Below are 14,876 nucleotides of genomic sequence, written 5' to 3'. Positions count from 1 at the left end.
ATAAACTTTCTGCACTTGACAACAGCAGCAGTACAGAGGAAGACAAAGGCAGGGAGGTATTACAACTGGCAGGAAGTCCAGAATGAGGAAGCTCCTGAGCAGACTTTCTCCTGGCCAGCTGCTGGGGCTGAGATGGGCAGGAAGAACCAAGATGGTGGAGCAGCAGGGAGAAGTATGGCCTAGCTCCACCCCAAACAACTCTTACACACACAGATCTAGGATACGCACCCAGACAGAGTCCATGTTGGGGAACCCAAGAAAAAGAAACAACAATGGGTCATTTTTCCATGGCAGGGCAGCATAGGGAGACAGAGAGAAACAGTGGGGATGGAGTCTAACTAGGAAATGTTCCACAGAGCAGTCTGTGAGTTCCAGGACAAGGAGATGTCCTGCGCTCACATACCCTGGGTAGGACACAGGAATGGGTGTCATTCATCACTGAGTTCTGGGTCACAGAACCAGTGTAGAGCATGGTACTTGGGCCAAGGGGCAGCATCCAGGGTGAAGAGCTTTCCTGGCAGGTTTGGAAAGCAAGCAGAAGAGGTGTGCCTCTCAGTTGCACCCTCCTGCCCAGTCTGAAGCCTGAAGGACGATAATCAGGGCTCAAATGCCAGACCAAAGGGGATCATGCAGTTCTATCCCTTGGATCAACAGAGCTCTCCAGCTGGCTGGCAGTCAAATCCAGCAGGAATCTATGGTACTTTAACCTTGACAAACCCACAGGTGTGTCACTCATACCTAAACCTAGGTCAGGAACTTGCTGAGGTCACACCAGAAGGACACTGATCAGATTGTATACTGGACCAGACCACTGTGGGAGCCATGAAAATCAGGAAGTAGACTGGAAGAAGGAGGAAAAAAAGAAGAATCCCACCAAAAAAAAGATCCTATGGTTATAGATATTCTTGGGGGTGGGGATAGGTGGCACCTTGGTGCACAGAGAACAGAGTTCATCTTCCTGAGTTCAAATCCAGCCGCAGACACTTCCTAGCTATGTGACCCTGGTGAAGTCACTTCACAGAGCCAGGATCCAGAGGATTCCCTCTGCCTGCCTTGATTCTTCCCAACTGCTCAGACCCTCAGTCCTTCCTTCCCTCCGTCCCTCCCTCTCTGCCTCCCAAACACCTTGTATCTCATGGTGTTGAGTCACTCTCTATGCCCTTGACATCTTTATGTGGACTCATCTTTTCCATCTTTTCCACCTGAATATCTGCTTGTGTATTAGGAGGGCAGAGTTTATAATCTCAAAGAGTATCATATATATGTCTGAAAGGTTTGGAACCGCCAGATAAAAGAAACTCTCAAAGTAGGAGGCAGAAGAATCAAAGCATATATTTAGGCTCCACAGTAACCAACCCATGAACCAGCATCCCCATTTTGATATATTGATCAAAAGCTTCCAGGCCCAATAAGTCCGCCTCACAAGAGTAACCAGGAGGCCACAGAGAAGCATGATGGTGTAAAGCAAAATCATATACATGCTTCCCCCTCTATGGTAAAAAGATTACCCACTGGCTTCAAGTCCTTGTTCAGCTTCCTTCCATAGGTCATCTCTGCTACCGGCAGCTCCTGCTTCAGCTTCAGCTGTGGCTGTAGCTGTAGCAGCCTCTGGCTCCAATGGAAGCTGTTTTTAACCATCCGGCTTCTGCGGGGGTGTAAGGTATGCCAGGCAAAGCACAGGTTCTTTCGATCTGCTTAAGCAAGGTGAAGGGGTTGACCGGGAAAGCACAGATTCTTTCAATCAGCTTAAGCAAGGGAAGCAAGGTGAAGGGGCTGACAAGCTTACTCCAGTCCAACATACAAACAGCATTCAGTTAGTTCAGGGGAAAAAGCCAAACTATTCAAGGGCACTTGTTGACTAAGTGCTAAGGAGCCCATTTTTTGTTACCAACACAGCTTGTTACCAGTGGGGATGGTTTCCTTCTTTGTTCTCACGTCCCCATGGGAGGTGAAACTAAACAAGGATAAATGGAAGATCTGACATTAACATTGGAAAAAAAAACTCAACTTCTCAAGTGCAGGGTGGGTAAATTGTGCTTAAATACAACTGAAAAAGATCTGAGGGGCTTAGTGGATCATCAGTTCAGTATGAGTCAGCAGTGAGAAGTTCTGGAGTGGAGTGGGTCTGGAGGGAAAGATAATGAGCTTCATTTGACCATGTTGAGTTTGAGGTGTTCATGGGGCATGCCAGTGGAAATGTCCAGCAGGCAGCTGATAATGTCGGGCTAGACATGTACATTTGGGAGCTTTGAAATGACCTCTGAGCCCATGAGGTTACCAAGCAAGAGTGTGGAGGGAGGTGAGAAGGGCAGACAGGGCAGAGTCTTGGTTGACACCCATGCACACAAAAGGGGCAGGAGACCTTGCTGCTGCAGCCAAGGAGACAGAGAACAACTGGATTATTACGATTCTGGGCAGAGTGGAAGTTCCTTAGGAGCTCTTCTCAGACACTGGAGGTGAGAATGGGATGGCTCTCTACTCCTGGAAGACACAAGAGAAAGCCAGCCACTCCTGAGGCTGTTCTTGTCTTCCCTCCTCAGACAATGCTGTGTACTTGTATGTGGTGAATCACCCCCAGATGAGATCCACAGTAGAAATCTTTCGATTTGAAGGTGATTCTCTCTTCCACCTGAAAACCATCACTCATGAGCTGCTTTCCAGGTACAGGATGGTCTCTTCTCCTCCTTGGCCTGGGGCTTCTCAGTGGGCCACATTGCTCCCCGCTGACCAGAGGATTACCAAGTGCAAAGCCTCAGTTAACCAAAGGGGTCCATGGTCTCTCTGGCCAGCGATTTGCTCCAGCACACAGGGGTGCAATGTGTGCTCAGAATCATGTGGCTAAAAGACCTGCTTTTCAAATTGAACTCTGCTGCTGATTACCTCTCTATATATCTGGGCATCAGTTTCTTCCCCTGAAATTTAAGGGAGTTAGATTTCAATCAACAAGCATTTCTTAAGTACTTCCTTAGTCTGGCATTTAGCCCTGAGAATATAAATTTTAGCAGTCCCTGCCCTCAAGCAGCTTAACTTCTAATTGGAAAGGGATGGAGCAGAAGAGGAAGTAGCTGGCCTAGAACACAGTAGAGAAAGTTTTGGGAAGATGAGTCAGCAGTGAGGCCTAGAGAGTGAAGCCAGAATTGGCTATTCAATACTATTCAAGTTCTCTTGGTTGACTTAATGGTCCTTCAGCTCCAGCCTGGAAGAGTGGATGGAAAGCCAGCCTTAGAGTCAGTAGACCTGGGTTCAAGGTCTGCCTCTGACATCTGCTGGCTGCATGACCCTGGCCAAGTCATCCTCCTAGTGTCTCGGGAAGCTGTGGAGTCTTTGGATAGGTGCCAGGCCTGTACTGACCTGCTTGAGTAGAGGAAGGCTCCTCACCCATAGTACTGTACTCCAGGGAAGGCACAGATCTAGTCCCTCCCACCCCATCTCCCCCCACCCCTTCCTCTTCCAATCTTCTGACCCCTCTTCTGCAGGGGCTTTGAAAAAAATTTTTATTGACATGTTTTATTTTTGTGGGATACATATGTCCAGATGTCCCCACTCTGTCCAAGCCCTCTCCTCCAAGAGTAGCAGAATGAATCCTAATGAATAATGTAGTAACCACACCCAGAAGTACCTGCAGTCTTCCTCACTACAATTCCTCTCAACCTTTCCCTTTTTGGGGGGCTTTTCTAAATGAACAAAAATCTTTTTTTCACCTCCTTAATGCTCCTCACTCCATTAGGGAGAAAAAAATGAAAAGAGAAAAATAGATTATTTGCAAGAAATACGTAGAATGAAGCCAAACAAATTCCCTGACTAGCTGTCTACAGAACCATGTTTATCTTGCTCTGCAACCTAACCCCTTCGTGTCCATCAGGAGATGGAGCCTATATTTCCATCATCATTTCTCTGGAATCATGGCGGATAGCTGAACTGAGCATGGTCCTTAGAGCTTTCAATGTTGTTTGTCTTTCCAGTGTGGTTGGGGTGACTCCTGAGCTCCCCCCACCCCAATCCCCAGGACTGAGGCCATGGAGCACCTACCCTCAGGCTCTCCTTCCTTACCACTTTCCTTCTCTGGCTGTCATAGCAAGGAATGCTCTGGGATTCTCCATGTTTATTTCTGGTCTTCCTGTTCCCTTACGAGCCTGCAAGAGCCAGTGGACCCATACATAGACAAAGCACCCTTCAAATTACATGTTCTCCCTAGGCTCTGATGGGGAAGGGAAAGTAGAAAATACAAGGATGGAGAGATGGGGTGGTGTGGCTTATCCCAGTCTAGGCTGCACAGGGATGAAGGATGACATGGTCAGCTGCCCCCTGCTAGCTGTGTCTCTACAGGCCACCTGGCAATAACGTCCCAGTGGTCCAGGGCCGGAGAAGAGATCAGGAGTATGTTTGTGTGGGGAGGGAATGCTGCTCTCTTGAACCAGCCTGAGCAGGCAGGCAGGGTGGAAGGGCAGAGCTGGGTCAACCTTGGCCCAGGGTGGCCCTTGGCCTCACCAAACCTTGAAAAAAAGGAGCATGAGCTCCAATGAAGTGGGAGCAATGAAGGACAGTGGCCTCCTCCTGTTCAGCCACCAGATTTGGGAGGCAGAATGTACCTTTAGGGAGGCAAGAGTCTTCACCTCACCAAGGCTGCTTTGTTTTGCTTAGCCTCATTGTTCAGGGTTTTGGGGTGGCAGTGGGGGTGGAAAGCACCACTACACTGACAACAGATGCTCCTTTCCCAAGCTTGGAAGAGGTGAACAGAGAAACGCAACCTGGAAGCTAAGTTTCTGACTCTCCAAAATATGATGTGGCCTCAAGACTGAGGTGATCTTACCTTGCCCTCCTATCCAGGCTTCCAACTCTTACTCTTGGGGAGCTGGCCCAGTTGCCCTCCAGCTCATGATCTCAGGGGCCAATGGGTGCCCAGGAAAGCATATTGACCTCCTTGCATATTCTGACACATGGCCAGGGTAATGCAGCATAACGCTGATGTTATTACTGTCACCATTTTCAATATCTACTAATGGTACTAATGGTTTGAACCAAACTCTCAATGTTAATGTGTGTGTGTGTGTGTGTGTGTGTGTGTGTGTGTGTGTGTGTGTGTGTGTGTAAAATATATACATATATATTGAGAGAGTAAAAGAGAGGGGGAGAGAGAGAGAGAGGAGGTAGGGAGTCAGGGAGAGGGTTGAGAGAGGGAGGGAGAAAAAGGGAAGGAGATATATATATATACACACAGAGATATATACAGAGAGAGAGAGAGAGAGAGAATCTGGAGTTTTGCTGAGGACAGGCATGCATTTCAAAGGCAGGAAAGTGCAGTCTATGTGCTTTGTTTGGGTTCATTTGCCAGGCCAATCAAAGAAGATCCCAGGGAGATACTCTAACCAGACCATGCTCCTACCTCATTTCCATTTTTTGCCTTCCCTGGCTACCTTCTCATACCACCTAAAATCCCATCTTCTGCAGGAAACTTTCAAGTTCCCTTTAATGGTAGTGCCTTCACTCTGTGCTTATCTCCACATTATCTTGTCCATATTTTAGCTTTACCTGTCTCTTGGCAAGCTTTGTCCCCCATCAGATAATGAGCTCCCCCATCCCCTGAGATTAACAGGCACTGTATTTTCACCCTTCTTGGTATCCCCTGTGCTTGGCCTACAGTAGGTACTTAAGAAATGCTTGTTGACTCTCCCTGACTTACTGAAGAAATAGCATTTGTGGGGCTTTTACTGCTAACACTAATGAATAAACCAAACAACTTCTGTCTCTTAAGTGATGGCCTCTGTTTGACTCCATGACAGTGGACTCTCTTTGCTGAAGGCGAAAGTTGTGTTTTGGTGACCTCTAATCAATTCCCTTTTGTGATTGTTTCTTGTTCTGTTTTCTTGATGTACTCTTGTTATTTGGGTGATTTTAGTGGTGGGAGGGAGGTGGGGGCTTGTGGAGCTAGTTCCTAGGTCTATTGACTCTACATCTTCCTGGGGGCCCTTATATACAAATTACTTCATTATTGCTGGAATATCAAGAATAATTTCCATAAGTCTGAAGTGTGATCCAGATGTTTCATTTACTTTCTCTCCTTCTCTGCCTATCCCCATCCCCCATCCCTCATTGCAGTGTGAATGACATCGTGGTTCTAGGACCAGAACAATTCTATGCCACCAATGACCACTATTTCACCAATCACTTCTTAGCACAACTGGAGACCTTCTTGGCCTTACACTGGACAAATGTGATTTATTACGGTCCTGGAGAAGTCAAAGAGGTGGCCAATGGGCTTGACTTTGCTAACGGAATCACTATCTCCCCAGACAAGAAGTATGTATATGCCCTTAAAAGTCCCCTCCACTGACCCCTTTGCTTGCTGGAGGACAGTCCTCTGTCCAGGACCTGATAGTTTTCTTGGGCTTCAGTGACAGATAATTTTGGCATTGAGAAGATTCCTAGTGGGGGGAGGCAGGTGGAGATGGGTGGCAGGTACATACCAGGCACCCTGGAAGAGCCTGTTGGTGTTTCCTCATTCAAAAAAGTGCCGCCACCTGAGTGGTGTGACGTGAAGTCCATGACAGAGATTCTGCAATGTGCAGCTACCTGGCTAAGGAGAGAATGGGCTAAGTCTAAGGAGGTGGGTGGAAATGGGAAGTCAGACATGTAGGCTCAGTTGGAGGTACCGTGGAAGCATAACCTGGAGAAGAGAAGACTCAGGCAGTGAGTGGCATGATTGAGAATTTTTGAAAGGCTCTCATGGAAGAGGATGAGAGGAGTTCAACTCAGCCCTGGAGAACAGAAGGAGCAGTGAGAGGAAGTAACAGAGATGCCATCTATCTGCCCGTTACTTAAAGATAACCCTAAATAATGATAATAGCCAGTCTTTATGAAGCACCTCACATATATTCTCTCATTTTCTCCTCAAAACAACAGATAAGGAAACTGAGGCAGGCAGTGGGGAAATGACTTGTGCAGGGTCACACAGCTAGCAGAGGTTTGAGGGCAGGTTTGATTTCAGGCCTTCTAGCCTCTACTTTACAACCTAACTACCTTATGCATGTTTAAATGAAAGGTCTTTAAACATATCCAAAATGCCCCTGAGTAACCTTGGAAATGGCAGGGTTGGAGAGTTTTACCCCACCCAGATCTATATTTGGGGTTAGGATTTTATCCCCCAACCCTCCAGAGATGGAGCGTGCAGCTTGAACCAAGCTCACTGAAACAGCTCCCAATGGATCTGAGGTACAAATTGCATCTCTTTGATTTCTTAGTTCCATTAAATTTCAAATTACTTTATAGCTGTTCTCCCTGGCTCATGTATCCAGAGCCTTGCCTCATGTGGGCTTGGGAAAGGAACCTCTGCAGCCATTGCAAGAAATAGGGAGTGTGGGGAGGTGGGAAGGAAAGAAGGAAGGAAGAGAAGGAAATTCACTTCTCAGCTTTGCTCCCTCCCTGGCGATCTTCTTCTTCTAATAACAGATTACCTGCCTTTATAGAGGCTACAAATACAGTCGCACTGGATCTTCACACCAACTCCAGGATGGAAGTGCTATTATCCCCATTTTCCCTTAAGTGAGGCAGGAAGCTATGAAGTGACTTGCCCAGGGTCACACAGCTAGTAAGTGTCTGAGGTGGATTTGAACTCAGGTCTTCCTGACTCCAGGCCCAGTGCTCTGTGTTTTCTGACACCACCTAGTGCCTTCTTACCATCTGTAATTTTATAGAGGATGTCAGTGCTACTTATAACTTTTAGCAGTATTTGTACCTTCTCTCCAGAATATAAAGGGGGGAGAAGGGAGAGGTCCATACTCTGTCCCATTGAGTTTTCTAGAAGCCAACAGTGCGTTTCTTTTGAAGGTACGTCTTTGTAGCTGCACCACCCTCTCAGACAATTCACATTATGAAAAGACATGACAACTGGAACCTGACTCAAGAGAAGGTAACAATTCTTCTGGAATTTCAGAGGTGACTTCCCAGATAGACTATGGAGTGGGGCTTTTCTAGGCAGTGTCAGGGCCTCCACAAGTCCAGGGCAAGAGGGGGAGAAGATGTCATCTCCACTGATAAGTCGCAACGCCTTGGACGAGAGAAGAGGGCCAGCAGTTAGTAATGGGTCACTCCCAGCCTTGCCTTTTCCTTGGGAGATAGATGGGGTGGTCAGGTAATGAGGGAGAGAGGAGTTCCTCATGACACACCTTTTATTTAAAAGGTTCTCCATTTGGGCACATCTGCTGATAACTTATCTGTTGATCCTGCCACGGGCGACATTTGGGCAGCAGGTCAACCTGATGCCTTAAAGATGCAGATGTATGATCCTGCAGACCCCCCCTGGATCAGAGATATGGCTTTCTTTGTGCTCATAGGCCGAAGCATGCTCAGAAATGACAGGTACTGGCAGGAGGACAAGAGAGATCCTGATTCTAAGGAAAATCTGCTTCCACAGGAACTGATGAGATCATAGAGAAAAAAGAGAAGAGGGTCCAGGACAGAGCCTGGGGACTCCTATGGTTAGTGGTAATGACCCAGAGTAGACAGAGAAGAATTGATCATACTTCTGAGAGATGTGACATGAGAAGAGGAAGAGAGGGAGCTCCCAGGGAGACCCCAGACTCTGTTTTTTTTTTCAGTGAAGAATGAGGTGAGGGTCTCAGCTGAGAGAGGGAGGCAGAATAGTCATGATCTGGGCAGGATCTATTTAGGAAGTATAGAAAAATTGCTTTGCCACAGGGATGGCCCAGTTGAGATTAGATGCCACAAGTTTGTAGTGGGCTCATTCAGCTTGGGTTTGTGATTTCCTTTAGCAGTGTGTGAAAAGGAGAGAAGGAGGAAGGTGGAGAGAAGAATCCAAGATTGGCTTCTGGCAGTGCACGATTGGCAATAAGACAAGGGAGTGATGCATGTGAGATTAGGGAATGGTGTAATGTAGGTTTGAATGGGTTCACCAAGGCAGAGAGAGAGAGAGGGAGAGAGGGAGAGAGCTGAGGATACTGTGGCCAGGACAGGGATGAGAACCTGGGAAAGTAATGACGAGTGGAAGGAAAAGGTGGCATGGTGAGTATGAAGAACAGAATTAAGGGTTGTAAGGCACTGGGAAGATGGAATAACAAAGGTTATGATTAGGTAAAAGAATTTCAGAGTTCATTAATGGAATAGAATACTTACAGGTGATAGCAACATCAAGGGGTTGCCCATCTGTGAACTCCGCCAGGCTCAAGGTACCCCATGGGTCTGCAACAAGGAAAAAAAATAAAACAAACCACAGCTCATGAGCCCCAACCAGTGCATTTTCTTTTACTAGTCAGCCATAGGATACAATTATTTTAAATCCATGTCGTTTAACAAAATAGCAATAGTAAAATTGGTGCAAGGTCCCAGGCACCAGAACTCGTAGCTCAATTTTAAGCTCATACTCCTTAATGATTTTTAGGGCGCCTGGTATAAATAGAGCATTTCCCCTAGAACCCTGGCACACATTCCTACAAATACAGACACCTTCATTAGGATATTGGATTTTCCTAGGAAATGTGTTTGGGGAGGTATACATGTGTGGTTCTCATGTGAACCAGGCAATGCGTGGAGAGGAAAACACCCAAAGGGGTCATGTGCCAGGTAATTCATGCTTCCAGTGTTACAGGACCACCAGGGTCTTCTAGTGAAGTCATGATGTCGTTGCCCTCCTGCTGGGCCTGCTTGCTGCTGGTTGGACAGGGTCCCCCTGACTTCAGGATCATTGCAAGATCGTGTATTGCTGGGTGGTCTCATGGCTGCTACCAGGCCTGGCTCTGCTTGGCACTTGGCTGTGACTGCAAGTGAATGCTGCCACCTCTCCTTTGGCTTAGAGCCCTAAAGCTTATTTATCTTTGAAGGAGGCAGACAGACCCTTTACATACCCAGAATTAGACAGTAGAAAGCACCATTTTTCTCCCCACAAATCAATTTCTAATTGTCTAGAGTCAGATTTTCCTTTCCAAAACGTAAAGTCTCTAACTCTAAAAAACAAGCTCTCTTGGAGCACGGAATAGCCAACAAGCTAAGCTGTGCCACGACACAACCTTTCCTCAAAACTCCTTACCTTAAACTAAATCACAGTCTGTTGTTTCAGACAACTCTGTGACTTATGGTTAGAAATTCTTTTGTGACTACTGCTTAATTTCTGATGACAGACCTATAGTCCCTTGAAAATAATTTCATAGGGAAGGAATCCCTCCACCAGGAAGAGCTCCTCCAAATATTTTCTTCATTTAGAGTGCAAGTGCATTTGAGAAAGAAAAAAAGTTTAAGTGAGAGAGGCAGGGTTATTATTCTCCACCCATGTGGCCTCATCCTTCTCTTTTTATGTATATGAGGCCAGCAAGGAGTCTCCCAGGTTTTGATCACCCTAGATACGCATCATCTGGCACATTATTAGGCCTTATCAAGCTCCCCACCTTATACCTCCAGCCTTCTAGTCCTGGGGCAAGACATGAAAGGTGAGTGAGAAGCAGATGGATGCATATTCTCAGGACCTGAACCAGAATAAAAGAAAAGGAGACTGTTAGGCTCTGTCTGATTGCTGAGAACTCTCTCAAAAGACAAAAGTCCCTGAGTGGTCACACATCAGCATGAGGTCTTGTTGTGATCCTGGTGAAAATGGTCATGAATCTGGTTCACTTTCTTGGTAGGTGCTTCGCATCCAGGACATTCTCTCCCAGAAGCCAATCATGACCATGGTCTATGCCAACGATGGCTCCGTCCTCCAGGGGAGCACAGTCGCTGCTGTGTACAAACAAAAAATGCTGGTGGGTACAGTGTTCCATAAAGCACTGTACTGTGACCTGTAAACCAGACTCTCAGGGACAGAATTCCTTGCTGGGTAAACCAAAGAAAAGAAAGGCCTGGCCTTCCAGCAAAGAACAGTAAATAAAAACAAATACAGAAAACCTGAACTTGGCATTTCCTTGGATGGGGTGCAGATGTGTAGTTGGCACCACCATTGTGTTCCATGGTGCAGGGAGGAGTCCCTGCTGGGCAAGGAGCCAGCTTGAATGGCATTCAGAATGGGAGCTGAAAGGTCCAGATGGGTGCTGCCCTCTAGGGAACCAGGACAGAGAGGCCCCTTCCTCCTGGAGGGAGGGCTTTTGTACTCTTTGGGGGAGGGCTCCTCAGACAACTCATCACGGAAGAGTGACTGTAAGTCGCTGTCTCTGCACTTCAAGCCCCTCTAGAGTCCATTTGGAGAATGGAGGAGACCCTAGGCTCTGGAAGACTCCAGCCAAGGGGCTCAAATGGTGGCCAGTCCTGCCATGTTGGACTGTGCAGATCCAGGAATGGAAAGTGTCTGTCCATCCAGGACCAGGTGAATGAGGTCCACATCAGATTGACCACAGGAGTGGTGATCAGCATTTGGGGAGATATGAGGCAGATGTGGGCAAGGAACGTTCTGCCTGCCTTCAGCTACAGAGGTGCCTTCCTAACAGTAGCCAAGTAAAATATGGTTAGCCATGGTTAGCCAACTACATGAAACTCCAGGTGGCCATGAATGCAAAATTAGGCTAAGATGACTATCTTTTCAGCCTTCCTTTTTCACAGTTCCTTACTCCTTCTCTCCCCAGACTCCTGCTTCTCCCTATGGAAAATGAGAAGCAATCCTTTCTGTTTATCCTCCCCCTTCCCTGTGGCCCCATGGCCTTTCTCCCTTCCCAGGTGTGTTTGTGCTAAGAGCCAGAGGGTCTGGTGTGGGAGAGTATACTAGGAACCCCAGAATGAAGGATATGTTCTTGCAGGCCAATGCTGGACTCAGGGGGAAAATGACACCTATCTGACATCTATCTATCTATCTATCTATCTATCTATCTATCTATCTATCTAATACATATGTGTCTAACATCTATCTGTCCCTCCATCCATCTAACATCTCTCAATCTATCTAATATCTATGAATCTAATGTTTATCTATCTAGCACCAATCAATCTATCTATACAGGGGAGCTAAGTGGCACAGTGGGTAGAGGACCAGGACTGCAGCCAGGAAAACTCTGCTTCCTGAGTTCAAATATACCCTTAGATATTTGCTAGCTGTGTGACTCCGGGCAGGTCACTTCACCCTATTTGCTTCAGTTTCCTCACCTGTAAAATGAGCTGGAGAAGGAAATGGCAAACCACTCCAGGCTCTTTCCAAGAAAATGCCAAATGAGGTCATGAAGAGCTAGACGTGAAGTGACTGAACATCAGCAACAGCACCTATCTAACCTCTACCTACCTACCTGCCTACCTACCTACTTACCTACCTACCTGGAAAACCAACTGTCTCAGCTACAAAACTGAGACAATAATTCAGTTTCCTAAGTGTGAGGTTGACTACCCCTGTGGCTGTGCCCTTTGGGATCATCTGATGAGCTTCAGGGCCCAGAGGCTAACTTATCTATGTGCCTAGCAGTTGTGCCTACCTGTGTGTCTTCCCTGCATTGTTCTGAGTCAGTCACACCACGTGTGTCCCAACCTCAGCAGACCTTCCCAGAAGGCAATTTGCCCTGTGTCTCCTCCAGTCCAGCCCTGCATCACCTGCAATGGCTCCCTCTGTCTCTTTCTTGTTCTCACCAAACCCTTAGACCTCCAGGTCAGGATCAGGGCAGAAATGAGAACTTGGGTCATTGGATAAACCTGCTCCATCCAGCAGGGCAGAGATCTGTCACCTTCCTCCTGTGAGCAAAGACACAGAGGAAAAAGAAATCCTGACACAGATGCTTTTAAAAACAGCTTTACAAAGATAGGATTGGTGGGGTGGGAGGAGTTGGCAAGAATGCAATCTGAACAAGAGCCAAGCCTCTTAACACACTGCAAGCCACCAAAAATGCTCCTGTATTTTGGAGAGGGTAAGGCTGCTGGAGGGTTATGAGTCCATATGATACATTAGGTTCTACAGGAGAAACTTAGGTTGGCCAGCATAGAGAAGAAAAGCGTATCTTATGGATGGAGAAGAGCTCATGACCAAACCAGGACAGAGAACATCCCAGCAGGTAAAATGGACAGTGTTCATCACGCAGACTTTCAATGTCTTTCCATTAGAATGGAAAGAGACAGCCATAGGAAAACACGCTCTAATCCCTATTAATAAGGTAAGGGTGTATTCAAACACTCGAGGTTCCACCTTCAGTAATTAGATAGGCAAAGGGGACAAGGGATAGCAGTGACAATGATCGTCCAAGATCTGGAAATCCTCAGGAAAATATCTGGCCCTCCTTCATGCCAGAGAAGAAGTCGGAAGTTTTTGTTCTTTGATGGGGAATTTACAATACTTCATTGGAAAATTGGGGTTATCATACAATTTTATACATAGACTTTACGTGTTTCTGAGTTTCTAAACTTTTTCTGTGTGGTCTGCTGGCCTTAGCCTGTCGTCTGCAATTTCCACAAAGCTCTCCCAAAATGCCCAATTCAATTTTTTATGCCGAACCAAGTTATATTGAAAACACCATAGGGAAAGTCACGGTATGGAAGAAATAGCTGTGACTTTGGAAAAAAACACCCTTGTTTACCCGGCCACTGTTACAGGGAGCCAGATTTCAGCTAAGAGATTGCCAGCTCTCCCAAGGTAAAACTCAGGTGTCTAACCTTGACACTGCTTTGTGTCCTGGAGTCCATTCCAAAGTCCTCTGTCCTACAGACCCAACAACCGACCCCAGATAACCTTAATTGATCCACACTGCATCAACTTGGAGCTGTCTTCTCAAGGCCAACTGGCTGCCCAGTGTTCTGAGGACAGGACTTCAGTCTTTCTTCTCTCCGACTAGGTGCAGAGTGGCCTTCCCTTGGTGTGGAATGCTCTTCAGCTTCGGCTGGGCCTCTTAGAATCCAGAACGTGCCTGGGCGGCCACCTCCAGTGTCCTTCCCCCGGGAGGCCTTCCCAGGGTTGGAGCCGCCTTCTCGGCCTTTGCTCCTCGATCTGTGTTCCGCTACGGTGCCCTCCTCCATTCCCCTGCCTTGTTCCAGGCCCAGCATTCGAGCTCTGAGAGGGCATCTGTGGCCTCAGCCCGTAGGACAGTGAGTGTTCAGGCAGGCAGTCCCTTAAGAACTCCGAGGCGGAGAACATTCACATGGAGAAGCATCGACAATCACCCCAGGGAACAGTCTTCCCACACCTTCTCCCTCCTCCTTCGTTTGTCACCCTATAGACTCTCAGACATTCCCACTCCTCCAGCCCTGCTCTCACTGGCAGTCCGGCCGCCACCCTCTATAACCCAGGCCCGGCCTGCGCTCTTTCCTGGCCCAGATTTTCAACAGCCGGAGCGTTGTGTTCGCGATTATATGTTCTGTATGTGTGTGCGCACCAGTGTGAAATGGGCATACGGCTGGAAATCGCTATGCTCTTACCTTGGAGGGACCGGAGGAGAGGCAGGGGCCGGATATGCTGGGCTCTGGGAAGAAACAAATTCCATCCCCTACCCCACGAGGATGCCTGCCTGACAGGATGAATCCTTCACTCCTTGGGGCACCCTAGCGCCGCCCCCGGTCCTCAGTCAGTTTCCACCTCTTCGAGTGCAGCCAACTTTCGCTTCCACTGCCTGCGAGCGGGGAACGGGGACCGGGCGAGGCGCAATTCAGACCCCTAAGAACACTCCTGGGGAGTCCTGCTCCAAGGGACGAGGGCTCTAGGAAGGGTCTCTTTTTGTGCGTCAGTGTGTCCGAACGTTTGTGTCTCGATCTCTGTTAGTGTGTCAGTCGGGATCCAGCATCTCGCCATCCACCCCTAGCCCCCACACACGCCAGACTCTGGGCTTGATTGACAAGGAAGGAGGGCTCTCCGCGACCTGCGCCTTTCTGCCCCGCCGGCAGTTGGACGCCCCTGAAAAGGAGCTGGCGCAGACAAACAGACGGGACGGCAGCCAGACAGGCAAGCGGGTAGCCCCAGAGCCTAGCTCCGTGCACCCTGT

General features: G+C 47.8%; 2 protein-coding genes and 1 long non-coding RNA gene across 4 annotated transcripts in view; 2 read left to right on the top strand and 1 right to left on the bottom strand.

Annotated features, from left to right (window-relative positions):
- The window catches only part of LOC118850272 (serum paraoxonase/lactonase 3-like), a 27,087-nt gene extending 16,256 nt beyond the window's left edge, over nucleotides 1–10,831 (top strand). Inside the window, exons 5-9 of the mRNA XM_036759540.1 lie at nucleotides 2,541–2,661; nucleotides 6,097–6,297; nucleotides 7,825–7,906; nucleotides 8,177–8,320; nucleotides 10,629–10,831. Of these exons, the coding sequence (XP_036615435.1) occupies nucleotides 2,541–2,661; nucleotides 6,097–6,297; nucleotides 7,825–7,906; nucleotides 8,177–8,320; nucleotides 10,629–10,787 (707 nt within the window). The 3' untranslated portion in view covers nucleotides 10,788–10,831. The remainder of the gene's footprint in view (nucleotides 1–2,540; nucleotides 2,662–6,096; nucleotides 6,298–7,824; nucleotides 7,907–8,176; nucleotides 8,321–10,628) is intronic.
- Nucleotides 1–14,876, top strand: part of LOC118850271 (serum paraoxonase/lactonase 3-like) — a 120,656-nt gene that overhangs the window by 23,504 nt on the left and 82,276 nt on the right. The gene's annotated exons all lie outside the window — the stretch shown is intronic.
- On the bottom strand, nucleotides 1,823–14,876 carry LOC118850273. Of its 2 annotated transcripts, none has more exons than XR_005010462.1 (4): nucleotides 14,317–14,876; nucleotides 10,395–10,472; nucleotides 9,130–9,195; nucleotides 1,823–2,912 (listed from the first exon to the last, which is right to left on the bottom strand). It is a non-coding gene; the product is annotated as an uncharacterized LOC118850273 (long non-coding RNA). The 2 variants fall into 2 exon arrangements; XR_005010463.1 differs by having other exon boundaries at nucleotides 1,823–2,481.

The sequence above is a fragment of the Trichosurus vulpecula genome, chromosome 5, assembly GCF_011100635.1.
Source record: "Trichosurus vulpecula isolate mTriVul1 chromosome 5, mTriVul1.pri, whole genome shotgun sequence".
NCBI lineage: Eukaryota > Metazoa > Chordata > Mammalia > Diprotodontia > Phalangeridae > Trichosurus > Trichosurus vulpecula.
Note: the sequence above shows the minus strand (reverse complement) of the source record. Positions and strands in the feature narration are given on the sequence as shown.